General features: G+C 48.6%; 1 protein-coding gene across 1 annotated transcript; it reads left to right on the forward strand.

The window, feature by feature from the left end:
* The first annotated feature begins 1,747 nt into the window (after window positions 1-1,747).
* Window positions 1,748-24,364, forward strand: LOC144179790 (neprilysin-3-like). Its single transcript, XM_077708226.1, has 5 exons — window positions 1,748-1,979; window positions 5,081-5,278; window positions 9,162-9,391; window positions 18,367-18,510; window positions 24,011-24,364. The coding sequence occupies exons 1-5, from the start codon at window positions 1,748-1,750 to the stop codon at window positions 24,362-24,364; spliced, it is 1,158 nt and encodes a 385-aa protein (XP_077564352.1).
* The last annotated feature ends 1,926 nt before the right edge of the window (window positions 24,365-26,290 follow it).

Here is a 26,290-nt window from a genome sequence, read left to right on the forward strand (position 1 = left end):
GAATGTTATTTCTAAACTCCCTCACTTCTTTAGAGATTTTTTAAGGCGAAATCGTAAGATTGACTTTCGGGCGTTTGTAGGGGTAACATGTGCAAGGAAAAATAATGAATTGCATATAAACGAGGTGAATACACATTGGGTGACTTGTAAAAGTACGTAATTGGCTGCGAATCCCGATTCGCCCCGTTTAGGGTTTGGTAAGTGAAAACACTGTGAAACAGATTCTGGACATTTGCATATGTTTCGTCTGTGAGCAAAGACCTGTTTAATATCTTCACGGCCTCGCGAGATAGTATATTTAAACAATTATGAGCCAGTTTGAGCCCCTGTGCCATGATAGGAATATATACTGCCGAAGTCATCTGGGACTAGCAGTTTGGCTGACCTATGAGGTCACCTGTTCGGTTATTTTACATCATTATGCTTGCCATTACAAAAAGTTCCGCTGGACGTTTCTGAGGCTCCTAAGGGTGAAATCGATAAAATCGTTTTAGAGCACAGCTTTACTACGTTCGTTTAGCGGTTTCGCGGAGGATGCGGAAGGTAACCTTTCGACCCGCGTCACCTCCGGCGACACACCCCTCGAAGCGCATCGCATGATTCGCCAAGAGCGCTTTTGGCGCTGCGCAGAAGGCCTCATTTTCAGTCGTGCTCATATGAGCGGCGGCCGCCGCCGTGTTAGCGGCCGATCAGCTGATCCGCAGCCGACCCCCCCCCCCCCCTCCCACAGCCTCCCACGCATACGCCGCTGGGTCCCCTCGGGCTACGTGACTCCTCTCGCGCCCGGCACAGACGAACGGAGCGTTCGCCCCGGCAAACGCCGCCGGGCCCCCTTCTGTGCGTGTCGCACGGGACCGGACGGCTTTGAGTCGTGCTGGGCAATACAGTTACATCAAAGGTTAAAAAAAAAAACGAAACCGAGACTCAACCAGACTAAGCCAAGCTTTTGCATTGCATATCCAAAGTTAGCTGAGCTAAGCCGCAGGCATTTTTTCTTTAGGTTTGTATGCGTGAAATGTGACGCAAAAAGCTCAGATGTATCAACGGACTGAAAGTAAATTGAGGAATCCGCAAGAACCCGGAATGAAGTTCGAAATACAGACTGGGCCAATAGGGGTTAGTCAGGGTGACCGCCATAATCGGCGCCTTAGACATGGTATAAGTTGCTATGTCAGTAAAAACCATTCCAATGTATTAACGGGAATGGAAGTAATCGGAAATCGGTGAAAACACAATCTAGCTGCTTGCACTCCCTTACTGCTGTAATTTCCAATCCCGCACCCCTATAGAGCCCCCCAAGTCAACACAGGCATGTGTTCGCAAAATTTCGTCCCCAAGTTCAGCCGTGTTGGATGTTGATGAGGGACTCAGTCGGCCAGCCAGATCGGGCGGTCGGTTAGTCAGTCAGTCAGTTAGTAAGTGAGTAAGTTATAGATGTATTTTAGTAACATTTTTCACATGCAGGGTTTCTTTGTATGGGTAAATTTGTTCGCATGCTGCACGTCATGGTGAAAGCGTTTCACTACCCATGGAATTTTAGAGGAAATATGGTATACGTATGGAAGAACACAGAACTAATGAAAGAAGCTTGTTTTTTAGTCTTCCACATCGCTATGGTCATCCAGCCACCTAAGCCTCACACCTCAGTTGTGGCATGTATCACCCTAACAGACCTTTGTTTCTTCCAGCAAAGTGGCTTCGGATGATCCGGCTGTATACCAATCAGACGTACAACGCTTCGCACTACATGATCTGCTGGGACAATGGGCCGCTAGTTATGCAGCACATGATGGACAGCGCTCGCATCGGGACTAACGACTCGCGCCTCCTCATTGGCTGGAGTCTGTTGCGACGCCTCATGCATCTCGCCAGCGGCAGCCTAATGGCCAAAATGTACCCGTTGAAGATCGAAGACTTCTGCTTCGAGACCGCCCTCGGAGTCATGGAGATTGCCGTCATGGATGTTTACTTCAAAAAGTGTGCGTATATGTCGGTTTCTTCTTGTTTCTTCACCGGATCAGGCTAATACGAAAACTTCTACAGGCCGTAGTTTCGGATTTTTGGTTACAGAAGACATTCACACAGAAAAAGAACCAACAGGCCAAGAAAAAAAATGTTAACTGTACCGCCGATATTATTTCCAAGTTCTTGGGGTAAATGTTGCAGCAATTACGAAGACATTTTTTTTAACTTCTAGAGTTTATCTAAGTAGGTATGTAGGTAGCCCAAAAAAGGCTATTATATTTGAATTACTACCACGAAATTGGAAAGCAATCATGTCGGTGATGATGAGAGCGCAATATCCCCCACTACTGGGCCGACACGTTTCTGCTCTCGGTGGTGTGTCTACTACGATGGGCCGTGAAATGTCTACATCGGCGGAAGCTCTTAAACGCGTTGGTTTATGGAAGTAAGCCTCAGAAATAGATGCAAAAGAACACAAAAATTAGGAGTGGCTTAGCTCGTCTATGCCAGGATATACGTAGCGTGAGCTAAGCTTCAGCTGGTTATTCTTAGGTTTCCTGGTTGTCTATGATTAGCTGATTATCATGCTTACTGCTGCTAAAGCAATTTCCAATCCAATCGAATCAAATTTAATCCAATCCAATCCAATCCAATTAAATCCAATCTAGTCGTGGCGGCGTCGATACACTAGCGGCGGCTCCGGCGCGCCTGCTGTGCGCTGTGAGACGTCACTGCTCCTCGCGCATGTGCAGCACGGCTATATAGGAGCCATGCGAAACTGCTGAACCTCGACCAGTGTAGCTAACGCTACAAAACTGCTTCACGGTGAGCGAAGATGCAGCTGCTCGCTGCGACCCAATACAGGACTAGACGACACATCCGCCACCGTTGCATTGGAAAAACTACACCCCAGGCACATACCGTTCTCATGAAGACGTTGCCGCAACAGAGGATGGCAGAATCACTAGAGACCCATTATGGGACATAGAGGATTACATTGCTTGAAAAGAAATGCCGTGATTTTGCAGTACAACGCGAAATCAGCCTTAAGGGGATCACGAAGACAAAATACAACTTTAACTTCACAGAACTAAACTCAAGCACCTCACGCAGCGGCATTCCAGCCACGAAAGACGTATTTAACCGAAAAAACGCAACGTGTAGAAACACGTTTTTTGGTTCTAGAATGACGTGTTATGATCAGGAGTGACGCTATATGGGCCAGCACTCCAGACAATTTTCAGTGCGCTAACTACACGTTAGAATTCAAATATGGGCCTCCGCTAAAGACATGATTTTCAGTGCGTTAACTAAACGTTGGAATTCAAGTGTTGCGATGAAACGAAATATAGGCCCCATTACAATCATTTAGTCTTAGTCTGCGTTCCAATTCGCGGACAGCTTGGTAGACAGCTTTAGAAGCAGTCTAACTAGACGTATGAAGGAATAAGAATTGGAACTTCGCAGCGGTCAAGAACGCAACACCAACGCCGACATAAACCTCGTAGAAGACATGTTGAGAAACGCGAGCAGCAGGTTTCGTAAATAATAGTACAGTTATTATTACAAACATTACGTGATATAAAAAAACAAAATCCTTTTACCAATAGTAACTTATACTAAATATGTCAATAAAAGAACAAGTTAGTTTTTAGCAACATTATTACGCGAAAAGGTGGAAATGGCGTCGTTTTTCGATTTAGACAGGAAGGTAGCCTGCATCGTTGCTGACTTCGATGCTGTTTCCTCAAAGCAGTCTTCATTGACTGCCTCGTTGGAATTGTAACGGGGCTTAAGATGGTGAACTGTCAGCGAAGACGGCAACGAAGCCGTCTAAAGGTTAAATTGGAAGGCACCCTTAGTGATGGCCTGGTTCTGTGGCCGCAAATCGCACAAAATAAGTTCTGTGACGTCATAGAAAAAAATCCGGGAAGTGGAAAGGGAGTAGACACAGCTTACCGTGTTTCCTTTATTATCTCGATTATTTCTTTGACGTTTGCGATAAAATTGGTGTCATTGTCTTCGGGGGAAAGCTGTCCTCCTAATGAACGCAACTTGCATTTGTCTTAACGGCCCTTTCAGGTGCCTCTCGAACGTTTTTACTTGTAGACCATTGTTTTCCAAGTCGTTTTTTGCCTTTTCCTGTTGCCCGACCGGCGAAGAACCTTACGGCCTGCACGTCGACACATTCGCGCCATGATTTCATTCCGTGCGAAGATTTTACGTAAAAATTATCATACCAGCTGAAGCAATATCCCGACCACAGAGCAATATTACCTCATGCCCGTAAATTATTTTCCTCACGGGCACCTGTCGAATGGGTCATCAAGTAGGGGGGTCCAAATGATCTGCAAATACAAAACAATGCGAAATGAATTTAACACCCTGAAAGGGGCAGAACACGTATGGGATAAAAATATGTAAGCAAATAAAAACGAGTCAAGATTCTCAGTTGGCGGAGTGTAGTGACAGGAATTATTATTCGATATTAAAGAGCACAGCGTTTTCGGTAAACATGATTGGTCAGTACAAATGATTGGGGAATACACATGGAGTTCTGGACAGGCCCCATCATTTTTCTTTATCGACTAGGCAATATCTCAGAAAGAAAATGCGGGGAGAAATGTATGTATGTATAAAAAATAATTATTGGGCAAAGGTATGGTGAGTGGCCCAAGAAAGTAGGAAGTTTAGGGAAAGTTGCAGGTCTCCTCTGGGCCCTCAATGCTTCAGGTTACGCCTGACTTTCTCGCCATCTCCCACAGGGATTGTAATGCCTCCTTTGGATGCCTGGGCTCTGTGGGCATCGTCCACCCGCCACATGGTGCACCTGTTGGGCGCGTAGGGCCTGGAGTTGATGGAGTCTCTCATAGTCCCACAGGAGGTTTGGAATATCCTGCTGGACTGTGGAGTCCTTGCTGTACGAACAGGAGTATACGGTGGGTCGGCTGAAATAAAATAATAACAAAAATAATACAAACCAGGTATGCATATAAATCTTCTTTGGACACGAGAGCAGCTTGGTGGTAATGTTCATCGTATAAAAGATGTATCTTCGCTCAATATGTACTCCTCTGCCTCTACAGTTCCAAATTTTCCTTGTGTTGCGTCGCAGACCTCCCCGAGTCAGCACTCAAGAAGGCGGAGCGGATGGCAAAGCTAATACACGACCAGTTGAAAATTAAGATGAACCAGTCTACTTGGATCCAAGGAGACTTCCGCTCCTTAGTAAGCAAGAAGGCTGCGCAAATGGGGGTGTACGTCGGCTATCCGCCATACCTCGCTGCTCCCGGCAGAATAGACAGGCATTTCGGTGAGTAGCTCGTATTGTATTCATGGTGTTTCAGCCTGAGAGAGGCGACAGTCCGCGTCCTGGTACCGGTACTTGCTACCGTATCACCTCTGCGGAGCGAATGCACGCAACACTAACTTTTCCGTGGTTTTCTAGCCATTTTATAGGAATTGCACGGTTGTGGATGCATTTTACGCAACACTATGTTTAGGTCTTGAGATTACACGCCAGATAATAGAACGCGCCGTTCGCGATACATGATTTGTGTCTCTTTTGCCGACGCTGCAGGAGTGCTTCCCTTGACTTTATGGAAATATGAAAACATCTTTGCCCATAGGCAGGGCAGGAGCGACTTGAGGAGTTCGCCTCCAACTTTCGATTGCGGCGCCGGTAGCTTAAGGAGCCGGCCTAGGGAGTACACACGCTGAGTGATTTTAATTTGCCCGTTCAGAGAGGTACAGAAGTGAGCATGTTAAGGCCGTTGGCATGTATTAATTTGTAAGCATTATTTATTGAGCCCGACAGCGTGATTTGTACGTAACGAGGAAAGTATAATGCTTGCATATGTGTAAAAGTGCATAATTGAGGAAAGTAAGAGCCGTGTATGTTATAAGGATTATATAATTTGAGTATTCAAGGATTTACAATCGATAAGAAAAAATGAAAACAAAAGAAAGAATAAAATCCGGAAGTACAATCTAACCAAAACCTAGAGGCAGACACAATTCGGGTGCATCAGGGCATTATATCAAAACAAACCGAAAGGAATTGCAACTTTTAAACGATAAATGTGACTTGCGAATAATGGTGGCCGCATGAACAATATATCCCATTTTTGGAAACAAATACTATTGTCGGTGTGCGGCTCACACCTATAGGGAAAAGCGTTCGAAGGGCGTCGTTTGTTACTGCATACAACGGACCTATGCTCCTCACCTCAAAAAGTCGTATCACTCCAGTTTTAGGCGTAATCGTGGAAGACTTAAGCTTGCATATCCACGGCGAGGGTGGATAAAGCACGGCGGTAACGGTTGGCGCAGGGCCGAAAATGAGGTCAGCGGTGCGGCTGCGGAATCGTGGTTTCAATGTGCAGAATCTGCAGAATTGTTTTGTCTTGAAATGGTTTATAATAAGACAGATAATATACAATATTAAGATAAGCTATTAGGCAATTAAGAGGGGTATTAAAATATAAACAATGATGGTTGAGTTAAGAAAGTATACGCTCAAGCTGAGGACATTTTGGCTTCCTGGAAGTACGCTCTCACATTTTTAGAGCGAAGCTCTACTGAACTGTGTCTCGCTAGGCTATTCATCTCGTCGCAATGACCTTGAGCCACTGGAACGCAAATGTGCAACGTGCGACACGACGCCATGTTATCCGGTGTCGAGACGCAGCACCGCTGCACTCTTCTGGAGCTTCGCCGCTGCAGTAACACGTGACTAGGCGAGGGTTTAACTACTTCTTCGCCAGTGCGGGGTCACTCAGTCTCACCATAGATGGCGTGCCGCCGCCGACGGAGCGCATATGTGGCAGATGTAACATAACTTTCATGAGATATTGTACGCATTGTCTTGGCAAAACGAAACAAACAAAAAAAATTGAAACCTGTGGAAAGTGCACCGCAGCCATATTGGGCTGTAGCGCCGTTATCCGATCACTGCTGCCACACCATGCAATCCAAATTTCCCGCCTTCGTAGTGCTCGCGCACCCCCTGCCTGAAACTGCGGCAGCGGCAGTTCTGTTCTTTTTTTGCTTGCCTGAATTTCGTATGCAGGAGCTGTTTTGCGTAATTTCGACCGGGTAATTGTTTCTTGCACGACTGGAGGCTTTCTGCGGCATTTTGAACACGCCATTTTTTTGCGTGTGGGGCCTTTCTGTGTCATTTTGAACGCGCAATTCTTTTCTTGCGCGGCTGTTTTTTTCCCCTACTATCGTAAAAACCAACCAAACGAGCGTTACTAACTAAAGGAACGAGGGCGCTGCCGGTTTAGTACGTATAATTTGCCTCCAATGTACTTACAGCTTTCTTTGCGCTAAACAACGGAGAGATGTAGGGCAAGCGCCAGCGGTTCACGAGTTTCGAACGCGTTTGACTATATAAACCGCTTCGCTTTCGAAGCCTCTGGGATCCGCCGCGACGACAGCGCTACAACCGAACGCCCCGTTGCTCTACTTGGATTCAGCGAGTGAGCTACGGCGAGAGAGAGAGAGAGAGAGATAAAAACTTTTATTGACGCCACTGGCCCAAGGGGCCGCCATGGCTGCCCGAAGGGCTGCCACCACGGCTTGTGGTCGGGTGACCAGTGGGCGCTGGGAGTCTTCGCCCGAGCGGCCCAGGGCCTCCGTCCAGTGGTCAGGGGAAGTTATGGTGAGGTGGGGGTGAGAGGGGCAGGCCCACATGTGGTGCTGCACTGTGGATTTAGCGCCACAATTCGGGCAGAGCGGACAGGGGAAGGCGGATGGGTAAATGTGATGAAGGAGGGCTCGGTTGGGGAGCGATTCCGTTCGGAGGAGGCGCCACAGCCGTTCCTCCGAGGGGGTTAGGGATGGGTGAGCCGGGGGCAACGTGTTGCGGGAGAGGCGGTAGTAGTCGGTCACCTCCCTTTAAGTGGTGAGGGAGTCCCTGGTGGGGTAAAATTCTTGACGGGAAGTTGTCGTGCTCGTGCCGCCTTATGAGCCCACTCCGCGCCGTCTAGTCCCGTGTGTGCCGGTAACCAGAGGAGCTCCGTAGGATGCTGAGGGGCTGAATTTTTGGAGCAGAATTTTGCCGGCTAGCGTGGAGATACAACCACTAGCAAAATTTTTGATGGCCGTTTTTGAATCAGATAATATTAGATCAGGGGGAGGCCGGTGTGCGAGAGCCAGGGCTATGGCGACCTCTTCCCAACATGTGGGGTTGTGGTGGGAATAATGAGAAACGTCAGAGGAGTAGTAGTCGGCGAGGAGACGACAGCCACAGTGAAGGTCGGCTTGTGCCTGTGTGCTGCAGCATCTACGTAGAAGGTGTTTGGCGAGGGGGGGAAAGTGGAAACGAGGGCACGCGCTGGAGCAGCTCGTCGGGCAAGAACCCGGAAGTCCACAGCCAACAGCCGCACTTCCAACCCAAAGAAAAATTACTCCCACCTCCCCTCGATGCGACGCATAGGGGGTTCCGTTGTTGTTTCCGTTAGGTTGAGTCTCCCATCGCGTGAAACGTGCCGTGAACCCCCTGCCGCGGCTATGACGCAACGTGGCGCGGCTATGACGCAACACAATCCAACACAATCCACTTTAATCCAATCCAATTCAAATCCAATCCAATCCAATCCAAGCCAAGCCAAGCCAAGCCAAGCCAAGCCAAGCCAATCCAATCGAATCCAATCCAATGCCCCTCGCGAGAGAGTGTTCGCTATCGGAGAGGAGAGGGGGTGAGCGGCGGAGAGCGCAGCTCGCGCGGCGAGGAGGATGGGGGAGGGATGTGGACGGACAACGACGGCGTATGGAGGGACAAGGCGAGTGAATGAGATGCCGTCGCATCTAAAATGCTGTGTGCTCGAAATGCGAAGGCAGCGCAGTCGGTTAGGCGGCTGTTTCGTAAGGCGAGGGACCTATGTTCGGTTCCGACCACGGGAATCGTTTTTTTCTCACCAATTACACGTTATTATTCCTCGTAGCTGCTATCTACGTACCCATGGGGCCTTTGGGTGGCCGAGTGGTTTGCATGCCGGTTTCATGGAGCGAACGGCCCGAGTTCGATTACCCGCACTTACGTAACACATTTTATTTTTCTTGAGGCACGCCATCCCAACACCTGCTCGTGGGCTCCTTGCGTGCTGGCCACTTTCCCTCACGCTTGGGCGTTTTTTGGTGTAACGGAAGGATATTACTGACCCATTCTTTGCTTCTTTGCACGCCTGCAGCGATGTTTCCGCAAACTGGCAAGACCTTTTTCACCAGCTACGTGGAGGCGCACAAGACAGCGACCGGGGCTCTCTTCAAGTATCACGATGCTGAGAACTTTACGGTGGGCACAGCCAATGCGTTCTACGATGCGGGGCCGAACGTCATGGCGCTCTTGGCTGGCATCATACAACCACCGCTCTTCTACGCAAGGGGCGTCTCCGCGGTGAACTTCGGTGCACTGGGGCAGGTGCGGAGCTGCATGGCCCGAAAGGCAGTCTGTCACGTGCTGCTCGCTGTTATCGAAGTTACCCACACCTTCCGTTTCACAAAAATTATTGGCGTGCACTGTTGTTGGAACGTCCTGCGCGCGTACTTTACGGGGAAATTACGCTAGTGAAAGTGTAAGCCACAATGGCACGAGTAACACTGTTGCGGAACCGAATCAGACCCCCCAAAGATTTCAGGGCATGACCGTAAATGAACAGCAGAGCTGTAAATTCATTGTAAGTTAGTAACGACGGTCACAGTGACTTCGTTGTCGCCTGGGTAAAGGGGGGGGGGGGGGGGGTTGACAACTCTTGCTGAAAAAAAAAAGTGGTGGCTCAGCCTCTGAAGTCCTAACACAATAAGGAAAGTCATGGCTCCAAAACGAAACAATAAACATCACCCCCGGAGTGGTTCAAACAGGCATGCTCAAAACGACTGAGTTAATCGGCCGGAACACGCGTCCTGTGTGGCAAGGCTGAGCGGTATTCAGTAGAACGCATTACGTCGCGCGGGTAGACGAAGGCTTGGATGGCACCCGGTACATAATATGAATTAGGATCAAGCGCCAAGCACAACTACAGAAAAAAGAATTTCGGTAGGAGCGCCTCTGTCTTACCAAAATTGTTTTTTCGTGTAGTTGTCCTAGGCGCTAACCTAATTCTTATGATGGCATACCAACCAGCTCGCACCGACACATTAACTTAGAAGTCTTCTTCATCCTCAGCAGTGTTGGAATGAGGGAGGCTATAGGTGAGTGCAAGCAGGAGGGGGCCGCTGCCAGTGCCAGCACAATCTCTTTTCCCATTTTCCCTCCCCCACACTGGAAACGGGCCGTGGAGAGCTCCGACCCGGATGTGCAGTTAGCACTTACCAGCCGGGCCACGGAGACTGTTCGCCACCTCGCTTTCCTGGCCCCAGGTTTCATTAAAGCGTGTCTACTTCTCTTGAGCCTTCGAAATGCAATCTGTTACGTTGCTGAGTACCAACTTTCCTAATAACACATTCTTCTGGAGGAGCCGTCTTTCGATTCCTCGTTCGTTTTTTCTCTTTTCTTGTATTATTGGACCTGCCGCGGTGGCTCAGTGGCTAAGGCCGGGTTCAGACTGTTGCCGCAAATGTCGCTATAACTTTGAAGAATGACGTCATTTAACGTCTTAGCCAACCGAATTGCGTGACTTGCAGTTTTGTTACGTCGATAGGTTACGATATGGCTTTTGCGTCAGTAGTCTGAACAGAGCCCTAGGCGTTGCGCTGCTGAGCACGAGGTCGCGGGTTCGATTCCCCGTCACCGCGGCCGTTTTTCTGATCGAGGCGAAAAGCAAAAACGCCCGTGTGTACGAGATTTCGGCGCACGTTGAAGATCCCCAGGTGGTCAAAATTAATCCGGAGCCCTCCACTGCGGCACGCCTCATCGCCTGCGTTGCGTCGGCGCGTTGAACCCTACAATCAATCAATCAATCTTTTCTTGTATTATATTCCTTAGCTGACACATTGCTGTCCTCAGAATATCGTTGTTTTAACAGCGAAGGTGTTCTTGGTCGCGGCTTTCATGGGACAAGGCGTGGTAACGCGGGAGCAGCGTCGTTGAGAAGGCATAGCCTAGGGAAGGGTAGAGCAAGCCCGAAGCATACTTGCTGCAATCGAAAAAAATTCCTGAACTAGAGGTTTAGGCAAAACATTTCCAAACTATTAAATGTGGTGGAAATGTTTATAATTGTCAACTCTGTTGAGCAAAAAGAAAACATTAGGCATATTTGGGGCAAGATTTCAATACATACGTGATATCTGAATTGATATTTCGATTAAAAATATGTGTATGCTTGCTTTTTTGCGATTTCAAATAAGACGTTCGCCGTGAAAGAACAGAGAGCGTTCGCGGCGCCCCCTCGTGGCAGTCTTCCGCGTTGAAAAGTAACAAAAGGTTCCAGTAGATGGCGCGAGCAGCGGCACACGGCAACAATGAGCTGGCGCGAACGGTAATTCACCTACTGGAATCGAGGAGTTCTATAAAGCTTAGCCTTGCGATTAGGGACATGAACAAATAAGTGATATTTGCATTCTTTTTAATTAAAAATGCATGGCTGAGGGATTTTTTGCGTTTGCAAGTAAAAGAGAAAAATGTTTTTACCTCAAAATACCAAAAGCGCTCGTGGCGAACTCTCGTAGCAGTGTTCCAAGTTGACGAATAAACAGGGCAAAGTTGAATCGTCGCGACCGGGAATTGATCTACTGGGTTTGAGAAGTTGTATGATGCTTCGCTTTGCGATTGGGGAACACCAGCCAGCCTCGCTTTTAACATCGTCATTCGCGACTTTATGTCAGCGATGCTGGGCTAACTTTCTTTTTTTCCGCGTGAGGGGGTGCAAATTATTTTCTTAAAAAAATACTCTTGATGCCCTTTGAACCACGCGTGAAGTCACGTGTGCACGCTGTTCGAGTGCCACTTAGAGGGTACGATTGCTCTGCCCTAATTAAGCAAATAGCAACCCCAATATTGCTGTAAATATAATGTTTGAAGTGGATAACCAGTACCTCTATACCGAGTAAATGTGGATTGATGAAAGATTTAGTAGGATAAGCTAGGGCGAATTTTCGGGAAAAACTATTCAGATACCAAAGGAAAGTGCACAGTGGTTTTTAGAACTACTTAATGAAACACAACAGGTCAACGGTTGGCGCGTACTAAATTTGAGCAACACAGAAAAGTGAGTCCAGCAAATAATGCCGTAATACTTGTAATAAGATCATAATCATCATCGCCATCATGATCAGCAGCATCATCCCATTTTTTTAGCTCCCACTTCCTCAAAACGCTTCCGAAGCCTCTGGTTGTCGCTGTGACATGCAGTGATGGGCGTGCTTGCAACTTCGGACACATTCTCGGGTAATGTCAAACCGATGTACGTTCCCCGCTGGGTGGTCGGTTGAGCGGGGTCAGTGTGGTTGCGCAAGCTAAATGTCTGCTACACCAAACGCCTAAACCACGTCCTTCTCAGTCCTCTCACATCCATTTTGAAATTACGGACAGTGTGTGCATTAGGAAGAGGAGGGACGTAGACGCATCGCGCATAGTTGTGTTTTTCATGAAACCGTTTTATATGCCTGCGAAAAGTGGCCACGGAAGGGCCTCTTTTGCCAGCTTTACTAAGACCCAGCTTTACAAGAAGCTGTTCGCTTTCATGAAAACAAGAACTGATTGCTTATACCAGGCGGGAAAATCGAATTTGTTCAGTTGCAGAATGTCGTAGTTACTTTTGGAAAACCAATAAATTCTTGCAATGCTTCTGAGAAATTCGCCCTCCTTTTATAGCGGAGCTGTCTAAAGATAGTATCTCGAAAGTTTTGCGTCCGCGCACAGATCCGGAAAGCCATTTTTCAGGTGAATTCTCTGTAGCTCTCAATGAAATAACTTGACGTAATATCATCTAATTTTGTTTTAATTTCTTTAGGGATAGTATCGTTAAAATAATATTTACACCCGCTTTCTCTAACCATACTCCCTCCGTTGCGCCCATGTAATGGCAGCAGCCAGGAATTCTCTAAGGCTTACAACTTCACTGAGAACTAATTACGACAGCTTAATAAAATTCGGTGAAGTGTACAGCCGTTCCAGCGGTCAGTTTTAGTAGGCCAGATTTGTTTCGAGATGCCTACGTTAGATGGAGAGCTACAGAGCATTCTTCAGGAAGTTGACTTTGACGCAAGATTACTCTGCCTGCGTGACGTTTACGCGGAACCTATTACTTCCAGTAAAACACGAGGAAATGCCTGGCGACGTAATCGTGACCTTCAAGCTGAGCCAAGGTCAAGCAAGCGTCTCAAGCAGTTTTTCTGCACCGAAAGAAGCGCCACCGACTACGCTCAGGCCACTGAACGAACAATTTCGCGGCGACGACAGCTTCCGCGGTGAAAGCGTGTAATCGTTCATTAGTTCCAGTGGAAATAGCGGGATGGAGATAGGGAAAAACACACAGCCGGCTGGCGCTGCATCTTTTCAAAGTGCTACGAGTTGTGCCGCGCCTCCGCCAGATGGCGCCACGGGTCCCGCGACCGAGAGAAGACGCAGTGAAACATCCCCCTCGCGAGGGGCACGATCAAATGCTGAGCATTTCCGGGGGCGCACGACGTTAAGTAGTTTGCGTTACGTTAATGTTGTTGCACTTGTGGCAACTGCTGACGAGAGAGCGCTCGTCAGCAGTAATTTGAATGAGTCAACGATAATAGGCGCGTTCGTAGCGTCCCATTCTGTGTCGGCTTTGTGGCGCAGTGGGTAGAGCACCATTTACATTGCGTTCCGCACGCAGGGTCGAGGGATCGAAACCGGGCGCCGGATATTATTCTTTTTTTTATATAGTAGGGAGGGGTGCGGACAACGACGGTGCGGACTACGGACGTCAACGCGGGTGACATCGTGAGTTACTGAAATGCTCTGCATTTAAAAGAGTAAGGGCAAGCTCAGTCTGGGTCAAGCCAGTTTTTGTTGTGCTTCTCCAGTGAAAGCGCGTAATCACTTGATCGGGAAGTGCTGGATCCATCAAGTTTCATTGTGCGTTTCGTTTTCATCGCCATTCGCTGCGAGTAGCGTCTGTGTTTGCTGTGGCTGTGCAATTTTGCGCGCGTTTACTGCGCTCTCTGACGAAAACCGAGCTTTGGCTCGACAAAGTTGGTTTAACCACATTCAACCAATTCATGGCTACGGTTTCATGCACGTATCGTATCTGAAACGAAAGCTCTTTCTTTGGTATGATTGCCGCCAACCCTGAAGAGGAATAAATTCTCACCCTCCACGGTAGCTGAGTGGCTAAGGCATTGTGCTGCTGAGCACGAAGTCGCGGGTTCGATTCCCGGGTACGGCGGCCGTTTTTCTGATGGAGGCGGAAAGCAAAAACGCCCGGGTGTACGAGATTTTGGCGCACGTTAAAGATACCCAGGAGGTCGAAATAAATCCAGAGCCCTCCACTACAGCGCGCGTCATCGCCTGCGTTGCGTCGGCGCGTCAAACCAATCAATCAATCAATCAATCAATCAATCAATCAATCAATCAATCAATCAATCAATCAATCAATCAATCAATCAATCAATCAATCAATCAATCAATCAATCAATCAATCAATCAATCAATTAATATAACTTGCCCACACCTTTTGCGGGAATTCGTGTCAGCTCTATGGCTTGTGTTATAGTAGCTTCGTTGGTCATCCATCTTCACAGGGTGGATGGATTTTAGTGTTTTTCTACCCACGTTTTTCTACAACTGTCGACGCACGCCATTTTATAGCCAAGCTGTATACCTCTACCTCCAGTGGTTTCATCTCCATGGGCGAAGACACCAAGGCGTAAGACGCCGGGCGGCGCATGCGTCAAGCGAATCAGGCATACAGCACAGAGCTCAGAATTCGTTTAAGGGAACCAGACAACAAACATCGAAAACGCATTATGGATGATAACGCGCCTGGAATTTATGTGACATCACCCCATGTCGTCCTGGTAAAAATTAGGTTTGCAGATTATCTTTGAAGGCTAGGCAGGACTAGTCTGACTAAATAGAGCAGTTCTTGCCCAAGGCGACGAGCGCATGCGTCAAGATAGGCAGAACCCAGAATGTTTAGAATCTTTGGACACCCTTCTGCCGCTGAAATGTTGTCACACGCGTTATCTTTAATTCGAATTAGGAACGACGCCAGTCACGCAGCCGCAGAGCAGGGGGGTAAGGTAAGCCTACAAGAGTTCCCGACTAAAACCCATAAAGAACAAAATTGGCGGCGCGTGAACCGTGTAAAACAATCTGCAGAAATTCAAAGAATTCTCTACTAGTGCGTAGAATTCTTGTGGCGCTTGTCTTGTTACAGCAATTTTAGGGGAGAAGTTCCTTAAGGCGTGGGTCTGTCCATCCTCGACGTATGTATGTAGCCACCTCTAGTTTAGTTCTTGGATTGTTTACTAGATGGCGTGGCTACCTCTAGTTTAGTTCTTGGATTGTTTACTATGTGGCGGTACTTGTATATGATGAAAAATGCGCTTGGATTGTTTACTAGATGGCGTGGCTACCTCTAGTTTAGTTCTTGGATTGTTTACTAGATGGCGGGGAGCGTTGTAATAAAATCCGTTCGCTGTTGGCGCGCGCTCGGAGTCGCCCGATGGATAAGGCTGCAGATGTGCGAGCCCGCGAGGCAGAAGCGCTCCGTGAAGCTGCGCGACGCCAAGATCCTGCCGTACGAGAGCGGGAGGCCGAAGCGACGACGCCGCCAAGATCCCAGCGTTCGAGAACGAGAGGCCCAAGCGTCACGGCAACGGCGCGAGGACCCTGCCGTACGCGAAGCGGCACGGCTGCGGCGCGAAGAGGATCTCCAAAACGTCAGAGAACGGGAAGCGGCGAGAAAGCGCGCGTATCGGCAGGCAGACCCCGATGCAGTGAGAGCTCGTGAGGCGTCTGCAAAACGCATCAGGCTAGCTCAGCTCCAAGGTGCCGACGCGCGGTTTAAGCGAGACTTTCTAGACGTTACGTTCGGACACAGATGTAGTGGGCGAACTTTCACTGAAGAGTCACGGTTTTACCGATGATTTCCCCTCAGGAGCTTCGCCCACTCATCATCATTCACCCCGTGGATATGCTGTGAATTTTTTTTGGTTTTTCTAAGTACCCTTCTACCAGTTATCTAATTTTACGCTATTATAACGATTATGGGTGGAACTTCCGTGAAATCCGCATTCTTGGGGAAATGCAGGGCTTTACAGGGTTTGCAATTTTGCGCAATTTTTATACATCTTCATTTCCTTACCTTTTCAAAATTTCGTTCAACCAATTATCTCCATTTACGCTATTACAACGATTACAGGCTAAAATTCCGCTTATCTGCATTATTTTGAAAATGCAGGGCATTACAAGGTTCGCTAGTGTCCGTCAATTTTATACTTTTCTTATATTTTTAAGTTTTTCCAAATTTCGCTCAACCAATGATCTGAATTTACTCTATTATAACGATTACAGGTGTTACTCTTGTGAAATCTTCATTATTGTGGAAATGCATGGTGTTACACGGTCGCGGCTGGGGGGCTCTCGGCAAAGAATGCTTCGCATTAACAAATGTCACGTAATGCGAACTGACCAATGATCAGGGCAGCGGCACGGAACAATCGGAGAAAAGAATGCCGATACTCTGTACCCTTATGTAGTGACACTTACCGAGCACAACTGACAAGCCCGCCGAGACGACGAGATATATTTCATACCCTCCTCTCCTCCATCACCATGTGTAGCGGTTTACAACAACTTTGCTGGATATTCACTCTCGCAAGGCGGGATGGCGACCAGTGTTTGGTCATAATCTAGCCAAAAAAGATATTCGGTATAGAAATGGAAGAACATTAATTAGTCAAGCCGCTATGACACCTCACTTGTGGAAGTTATGGGGCCCACATACTGCGTTTCTGCGATGAGGCAGCCGGTTCAAAGCGTATGAAAACTAACCAGCCATTCATACCTAAAAAGATGACCGCATAATTGCTCAGAAGAAATGGGCGTGGGCAGGGCATGTATTGCGAAGGCTAGGTAACCATTGGTCATTAAGGGTAACAGAGTGGATCCCTAGAGAAGGCAAGGACGGCAGGGGAGGCAGAAGGTTAGATGGCCAAATGAGATCAAGAATTTTGGGGGGACAAATTGGTCGCAGTTAGCACCGGACCGGGATAATTGGAGATCCATGGGAGAGGCCTTTGCCAACAGTGGGCGTAGATATACTGGCGATGATTATGATACCTGCTCACTTCGCTGCAAATGTCGTCAAAAGACTTCTTCTGCCGCCCCGGAGCTGCCACGTAAATACTACCCTTCGCTTTTCCGCCCACCTCTCACTTTCTCCGCTTGCCGTCTCGCTCCTCCCCCGATAAGCACGGTAGAAGTTTGCTCAAGTCACTTGAAATTTACCGCGTTACACTGCTCACTCGCCATCTTCTGGAACCGCTCGTTGCTGTTGGTCATCTTGGAATGCCGCCAGGGGTGAGGGACGCGCTCGCGTTTTTGTATTTTTAGGATAAAACATTGTTTTCAGAGCGTGTTTTTTTATTTAGCAAGCGGCCATGTTTTGTAAAATAAAAGGACACTGCAAACCCAGTTCTGTATTACTGTTTTGGCTCAAATGTGCCTAATGTTTCATTTTTTTCTGAACAGTGTTCACAAGTATAAAGTGTGTTTCCAGATATAGTGCTTTGGGAAGCTTTAGCTATACAAACTTATCTTTTCAGAGACGAATATTTGTAGCAAAGTTCGTGAATTGCTGACATTGTGGTGAACTGGAGACCGCCGAACAGAGTTTCTTAAACTGCTCTGAGGCTTTGTTCCTCTGGGACGTTCTCCAGCGAAGCCTAAAAAAAATAACTGCTGGTATCTCCGAACGGAATACGTTTCCTTGCAGCACGAAATGATGCAGGCATGCCACTTGACATATTTATGTCCTTGAGCCTTCACAGTCCCTGGAATCCTTGTATGGCCGTGCGACATGCAGACCAGAATGTGCGACCATCAACAAATAATTTATTGAAGGATCGCTTATATCCGGGATGTAATGAAAGTGAAGAGCGAGCAATCGAATTGGGGTAACATGCTGGACGAATTAATTAACCTGAAACGTTTTTCACACCTACCATCCGTAATTGCGGGTGGGGTTCTTATTATATCGTGGTTGAAGCATCTGTTATTGTTTTGGTTTTTGTTCTCTGTATACGCCGGTAATAAAGAAAAAAACAGCGTGGTGGCTGAATTGCAGGACAGACAGTCAGCCCGTTTAAGTATCCCGAGCAAGACGATCGTCTTTAAGGATGACGATGATTATGATTACAATGATTAGAGGCCCTCCCTTGGTATCGGGACGTCAGTTGTCGTCAACCGACTTGCCTATCGCATATAAAAGAAACCCCACTCCAGCCTGGTGCCTATACACGTTACCGTATCTTGTGCAGGTCATTGGACACGAGATGATGCACGCCTTCGATGTAAGGGGGATCACAGCAGACGCTGGCAACAGAAGGAAAACTTTAAAAGATACGACTACGATAGAACAGTTCCAGCAGAAGGTGGAGTGCCTGAGGAAGGCCTACGAGGCGGCAAGTACCACTTTCGTTTCGCTTCACTGCGGCGCCGGTGACACCTGGTAATGATGACGGTCGTCGTTTCTATTGCGAACGCATCAAAGTTTTCGGTACTTCGGGCGTGTGTGTGAGATCACAATGGGACATGTGCAAGAGTTCGTCGGACAAAAACTCCCACCTCCCCTCGCGGGAACCCCTGTGTAGATGCGACGCATAGGCGGAGCGGTGAAGGGACCGCGTTTTATAGCGCGCATAACGTTGAGGGGACTGCGTAAGCCGGTCCCAGTCGATGACGACGTTGGCGTACTTGTAAAGCGGCGTGGACTCTAGGTGTTTGAGCCAAGCGTGGATGTTGCTTCGCCGGAGAACGGCACACCGGTTATATGCGCAGCGCGCCCGAAGGAGAGGAAACCGCGGAAGAGAGAGTACTGCACATGCGCCGGCCCCAGCGCGTCTGCCGCGGCTATGACGCAACGTGCCGCGGCTATGACGCAACACAATCCAACACAATCCACTTTAATCGAATCCAATCCAAATCCAATCCAATCGAATCCAATTCAATGCCCCTCGCGAGAGAGTGTTCGCTATTGGAGAGGAGAGGGGGTGAGCGGCGGAGAGCGCAGCTGGCGTGGTGAGGAGAATGGGGGAGGGGCGGACAACGCCGACGACGACGACGCCGGAGGGACAAGGCGAGTGAATCAGATGCTCTGCATCTAAAAGCACTGTGACAGCGGCATATGACGGAGAGAAAAAATTAGCAGTGGCTTAGCTCGGCTATGCGAAGATATACGTAGCGTGAGCTGGTATTCTTAGATTTCCTGGTTGTCTAGGATTAGCTTGATTATCATGCTTACTGCTGCTTCAATGACACACACACACGGTATACGCATTATGTCACATGTATATTTATCAATTCGCTCCGGCGCAGCGTCACCAATCGCCCCAGAGCTAAGCTGGTTCCACAGACGCACGCCGGTTGCTGCGACGCAGGAGCCATCGGTTCTACACCCGGCCACCCCTCGCATGGTCATCAAGTGGACCGGGCCGCCACGTGCGCAACGGAGGTCACCGAAGAAGCTGGGCGCGTGGGCTGTGTGAGAGACGTTGGGCAGCGAGCAACGTTCTGTGCGCTGTGTGACGTCTGTGCTCCTCGCGCATGCGCAGCACGGCACTCCAGGATCCCCGCAAAACTGCTCAACCTCGGCCAGTGTTGCTCACGCTACAATAAAGCGGACCTGAAAGTTTTGATGCTCGCGCTAGCCTCCAGGTGGCGAGCGTATACTTGGAGTCGGGAATATGCCTCGTCTTCGATACTGAACACTTGCGCTATTTACTCGAATCGTTTCATTACTCCCTCCTGCACGAAGTACTCATTTGTGCACTATACCCTTCTGTATCTGCTTTGAAACGATCAAGTGCCTCCTCCAGGATATCACGGGAATTTTGTTAGAACCTAAGGGTTGGAAGGCAGTTTACAGTGATCGAAGGAATATCGACGCTAATTGTAATTCCTATGTGCTCAACATACCGAAGCCAAAGGTGAACATAAACAGGCCTCCCTACAGTCTAAACATGTTTTCGATCCGCCTGATGAATAAACGGAAAGTGACTTCTCTCGAAACGGAAGTGACTTCTCTCGAAACGGAAAGTGACTTCTCCCGGCCCCAGCGCGTCTGCCGCGGCTATGACGCAACACAATCCAACACAATCCACTTTAATCCAATTCAATCCAAATCCAATTAAATCCAATGTAAGCCAAGCCGAGCCAAGCCAATCGAATCGAATCGAATCGAATCCAATCCAATCCAATGCCCCTCGCGAGAGAGTGTTCGCTATCGGAGAAGAGAGGGGGTCAGCGGCGGAGAGCGCAGCTGGCGTGGCGAGGAGAATGGGGAGGGGTGGACAACGCCGACGACAACGACGACGACGCCGGAGGGACAAGGCGAGTGAATCAGATGCTCTGCATCTAAAAGCTAATTGTCGCCCGTCCCTGTGCTGACCCGAGTCGCCGTCATCGTGACAGAGTAAACAATGGGAAGACCAACAAATGAAAGAAGAAGCGAACGATTTGAAGACCGACAAGTGAAAGAAAGCAGAGGAGGAGAGTGTCGCGAAATTGGATAGAAAGGGCGGTTCGCCGGGGTGGCGGGAGCCAGCGCTTTCCGCAAGTGTGCGGTGAGAAGGGGATGGGTCAGTATGCTGTGCCAGCACGATGGGCTCGACGGCGCAACGCTTGCTGAGAACATGAGAGGGGGGGGGGGGGCGTGCGCGTGTCTATGACGTGCGTTCGCTTAAAACGCAGTTCGCGGTCCTTTCCTGAGACGCACTTCGCGCCACCGACGCCGAGGCTCACCATCGCTGCCGTCGAGAGAACCCACGAGTGCGTGCTGCCTCAGCGTACTGCTGCTGCACCCAAATATCGCATTATTTCGTAATCGCCAGCCCATTTTAAATGCCGAGCATTTCTTAGGCTCGCGATGTCACTCGTCGATGTTGTCGGCGCCGTCCACACGCTCACTCCGCATGCGCGTCTCGTCGAGGCGCAGGTGCGCGTCTCTCCCCCTACCCTCCTCGCTCTCTACAACAGGTGCGGCGGTGCGGGAGGAGCGCGTGTACCCCGTGGGCTCCGTCGCTCTCAACAACAGCTGCGGCGGTGAGGGGGGAGTGCGTCTGTGCGCGCATGCGTCGTAGCTAACCGTGCGCTGCGTCGCGCTCAACAGTAACGGCGGCAGGGCGTGTACACGTGATAATGGCGTGGTGGGTGCGTGGAAAGTTCACGCGGTTGTGTACGGAAGTGTGCGCATGCGCGTCTCTCCCCCGTACTCCTCTCCCTCGAACACGGGCGGTGTGCATATAAGCGACGGAGCGCGTGTTCGGAATTCAGTCAAGGGCGTCTTTGCTTGGCTTTCGCTTGACTTGACGCTCGAGTAGATGCGATGGAAGCAACGTCTTCACCAGTTACGCAATCGCACGACCGCTCCTCAGAGACCCCTTGACAGTGCACTTTAGCGACCACAAAGCAGTCATCCTCTCCGTCCAATACAACGACGGCACCAAGCAATGAAGACAGACTTTCACTTTACACTCCTTACCTTCGCTTCTCCTTCATTCAATAAATAAGAATAATAAGGACGAAATAACAATTTAGCATTCCCAAACCATACCCAATTACGCAACATTCACGCGATACCTTCCCTCCCCCCCCCCCCACTCTGCGGCGCATTTACTCGAGTTCCCCCCGTGGGAAGATGCGGGCGGGATTTTTTTTGTTAAGTCAGTTATCGGCCGATTTTGTGGGTAGCGAACAACTGAGTCAAGTCAGCCACGCCCAGTCAAAGTAGAAGGAGTTCTGATTAGATAAATGTTGCTTGCTTTGCGACAAACATGATTACTGTAACGGCCAGTTTCCAGTTTAAAATGAATGAGCAGTGCAACCATAGCAAGAAAGACTTCAAAACGGGTGGAAAAAGAAACGAGAAAAACATGAAACGAAACGTAATATATGCTTGCGTCCAATCAGAAAGGGAGGGTGAGTGTTCTTTAGAAGATTTCTGCTGAATTCTAAAGGAATGGGTATTGATTTCGCAATTTTAGAGAATTTATAAATACATTTGGCGGAAAAACTGAAGTGCTCCACGACCTGAAATGCGTAGAAACTATCAAGAGTAGTCACTTTCCGTTTATTCATGAGCTTGATGGAATCCATGTTTAGACTTTAGGCAGGCCTGTTTATGTTCCCCTTTTGGCTTTGGTATGTTGAGCACATAGGAATTCCGTTTAGGCTGGATATTCTTTCGATCACTCTTTATTCTCTTCCAGCCCTTAAGTTACAACAAAATTCCAGTGATACCCTGGAGGGGGCTCTTGATCGATTCAAAGCAGATACAGAGGGTTGTAATACAGAAATGGGTACTTCGTCCAGCAGGGAGTAATGAAACGACTCGAGTAATAGTGCAAGTGTTCAGTAACGAAGACGAGGCATATTACCGACCCAAGTATAAGCTCCCCGCCTGGCGGCTAGCGCGAGCATCTGAATTTTCATGTCCGCTTTATTGTAGCGTGAGCTACAATGGCCGAGGTTGAGCAGTTTCGTGTGGCTCGTGGAGAGCCGTGCTGCGCGTGCGCGAGGAGCACTGACGCCACGCGCCGCACAGAACCTTGCTCCCTGCCCGGCGTCTCTAACACACCCCACGTGCCCAGCGCCTTCGCCGACCTCCGTTCCGCAAGTAGTGGTTCGGTCCACTTTATGATAATGAGAGAGGTGGCCGGGTGTAGAACCGATGGCTCGTGCGTCGCAGCAGCATCGGCGTGTGCCTGTTGAACCATCTTAGCTCTTGGGCGATTGGTGACGCTGCGCCAGAGCCGCTTGATAAATATACGTGTCACATAATGCGTATTCCGTGTGACGTCATTGAAGCAGCAGTGCGCATGGTAATCAAGATAATCCTAGACAACCTGGAAATTAAGAATAACCAGCTGAGCCTTAGCTCACGCTGCGTATATCTTTTCGTAGCCGTGCTAAGCCACTGCTAACTTTTTTCTCTCCATCATACGCCAATGTCACAGTGCTTTATGGAGCCGTTTTTGGAGGAAACAATCACGCCTACACACAACATTGGTGACAGAAATGTCCTCGTTGGGTGGTCATTAGGATGGAAATACAGATGTACGTGTAGGTCGTTCCGAAATGCGTACGCAGTTCTTGGAGAGCTTTACAGATAACAAGGGCTTTACTGAGAGCTTTACGGCTTACAAGACAGCATGTTAGGAAAGGGACACAGAAAAGGTAACAAGTAGGCGGGACAAGCGCTAAATAGAAACCACTACTTCCCGCCTATATGTCCTCCTATCCCTACTCCGTCCTGACTGCACTCTTGTATATTTCACGCCTGGGACCAAATAAATCTGCAAAGCATTCTGTCGAGCGATATAACAAACGCTTATAAGCGCGGGAGTCTGCTGGGAACATCTGGACATTGACTGATTGATTGTGGGGCTTAACGCGCCGATGCAATGCAGGCGATGAGGCGTGCGGTAGTGGAGAGCTCCGGATTAATTTTTACCACCTGGGGATCTTTAACGTGCCACGCAATCTCGTACACACGGGCGTTTTTGCTTTTCGCCTCCATCAGAAAAGCGGCCGCCGTGGCCAAGAATCGAACCCGCGACGTCATGCTCAGCAGCGCAACACCTTAGCCACTGAGCCACCGCGGCGGGTGCCAACATCTGGAAATCACTGTTGGTATGGATGGCCACATTTACGATAGTGAAGAATTTAAATGAAGAGGGCAACTCAATAGAAGTGACGCCAGAAGAAAACTGGTATGATTCTCGAACCACGGTTGCAAGAGAAGATGTCGACATCAATTATTTCTCCGAACGCGGCAATTGATTATCACAGCTCTATAGTCTCTCTCCTTCCCTGAATTGACCTCTCATCTCGACGCATTTTGGAACTCACCACCTCTTGTTTACTGGAGGTGGTTACAATTTACACGCCTCTACTTGACTGCAGGTGGAAGCGGAGCCGCGGGTGCAGTTCCCGAGGCTCAACGACAGATACGACTCGGAAGGCTTCGTCGACTGGACGGGCCTTTGGCTGGCGTACTACGCGTACAGGTCACTTTCTCCCGACGAGCGCGATGCCGTGATCCCAGGGCTGCCGCTGACCGCCGAGCAGCTCTTCTTCGTGGCGCACTGCTACAAGTGGTGCGGATACTCGGCGAAGCGCAAGCCGAACAACCTCTACTGGTCGAGGCGCTCGCGCTGTTCCTTGCCACTGCGCCAGATGGCCGAGTTCGCCGCGGCGTTTAATTGCCGGCCTGGCGACAGGATGAATCCTTCGTCACGGTGTACCTTCTTTACTTGAAGCAGTGCCCCACGGACGGTCTATTGTGCAGCCGGTTTACATAATTACGCGCCCTGACTGTATACACTACGCGGAGAAAGAGAGGAAAAACTTATTTATTTCGCAGAGCCTTGTGGGAGTGGAACCTTTTTACAGGTAGCCATGCGCCGTACTTGGTGCTACCGCTCTCTCAACCAGCAGGAGCTGATCGCAAAAGAGGGAGCTGGACAGCAGCATCTCACTCTTCTTGGGGGAATGGGGTGACGGAGGAGGTGGCAAATCAGAGTTCTGGGTGCAATCAAGAATGATGCGCCTAAGTGTTCCTCATTGCGTACAGAATTTGCATTGAGCTTTGTGTTGATTTGGAAACATAAGGTGCATCAGTGTTGGGTGGGGATTTGATTCGGTTTGTTTGCACAGGTCAGACCGTAGTTTCTTGTGCCTTGGTTAGTTGTGGGTGGGGCAATGGAACGGTTCTGCGACCGAGTCTGTAGTACTCTGTAATTTCCTGGTACGTCGTGAGTGGTACAGGTTCATATGAGCCCTCTGCGGCCTGGTCGACGAAACGTCGGGCCTTTTATTTATTTTTATTTATTTAAAGAAAAACCTTAAAGAACCTCTGGGGAGGGTTTTACATAGGGTAAGGGCGGGTTACACTGGGGTGATAAGAAAGTACAAAAAGAACAAAATAAACACAATAACTAAAAAGGAAAAAATTATTTACATCGCTAGAGTGGAAACAAATAGGAAAAATTCAGTAGAAACAATAAGAACGGCTTTTCGTACAGTAACTTAAAAGAACTATGCAGAGTATTACTACACTGAATATTACCACACGTAATTTGACAGTGCAAGAACTGAGTGAAAGGAAGCAGTGAAATGATACACATTATACATTGGTATTTTTGCTCAAAGCATTAGTAAATTTCATGGTATTCGGTTCAGTAACAATGTTTGATGGTAGAATATTCTGGTCAGTTGTGGTGCGAGGAACATATTATTCGGAAAAAGCAAGGGTATGACATGTGATGCGTTTGATTTTGCATGAATGATTTCGACGCGGAAAAATAGCTGCGGGTTCACAGATAAATTCGCTACGAAGGAACACATGGTAGTATAGTTTATGAAATAATCTTAAGCGAGATACGTGTCGACGATACCATAAGGCTTCGAGTTCCGCACGTTTTTTTAATGCTGTTATGCTGGTATAGGGGGAGTACCTAATCAGAAAAGATGAAGCGGACAGCGCGGTTTTGCAAGGCTTCTATGTGACTATGTCATTTATTAGATATGCCTGATGAGGGTCCCAAATGGATGATGCGTACTCAAGTTTAGGGCGTATTAGTGTAATATTTGCTAACTTACGTAAACGCGCGGGAGCATGTCTGAGGTTACGTTTGAGGAAACCAAGTGAACGGTTAGCAGACGCGAGGATGTGGTTGATGTATTTCATGTCCAGTTGCTGGTTAGATGCACGCCAAGATATTTATAGGTGGAAGTTCTCCCCACGAGGCTGTCGTTTAGTAATAATAATAATAATAATAATGACTTTATTTGGCATCAAGGACACATGATGCAGAAGACCTGCAGAAAAAGCTGGCGTGATGCCAGCTTGACAAGGCCGCAGGCCCCCTCCCCCTCCCCTAACACAAGGCAGCAGCCATCACACTTTCATAAAAATATTCCGGATCATACGCGTGAAATAAACAGGTCTACTACAAGAAGAATCATCACTGTACATGTGTGATGAAACAAAACGTGTAATGCTTGAACAAAATATAGTTTCAGAAAATTCGAAAAATGTAGGCGCATTTGCCTTTAAAAAAGAACCATACGCGTGATAGATACAAGTGAAGCATACGAGAAGGTCTACGAGAAAAAGGAGCAACAAACACTGTACAGGTCTAGTGCATTGGTGCGTATAATGCTAGAAACAAATAATCGATT

The sequence above is a fragment of the Haemaphysalis longicornis genome, unplaced genomic scaffold, assembly GCF_048455015.1.
Source record: "Haemaphysalis longicornis isolate Haplotype H1 unplaced genomic scaffold, Haemaphysalis longicornis Haplotype H1 scaffold_4, whole genome shotgun sequence".
NCBI lineage: Eukaryota > Metazoa > Arthropoda > Arachnida > Ixodida > Ixodidae > Haemaphysalis > Haemaphysalis longicornis.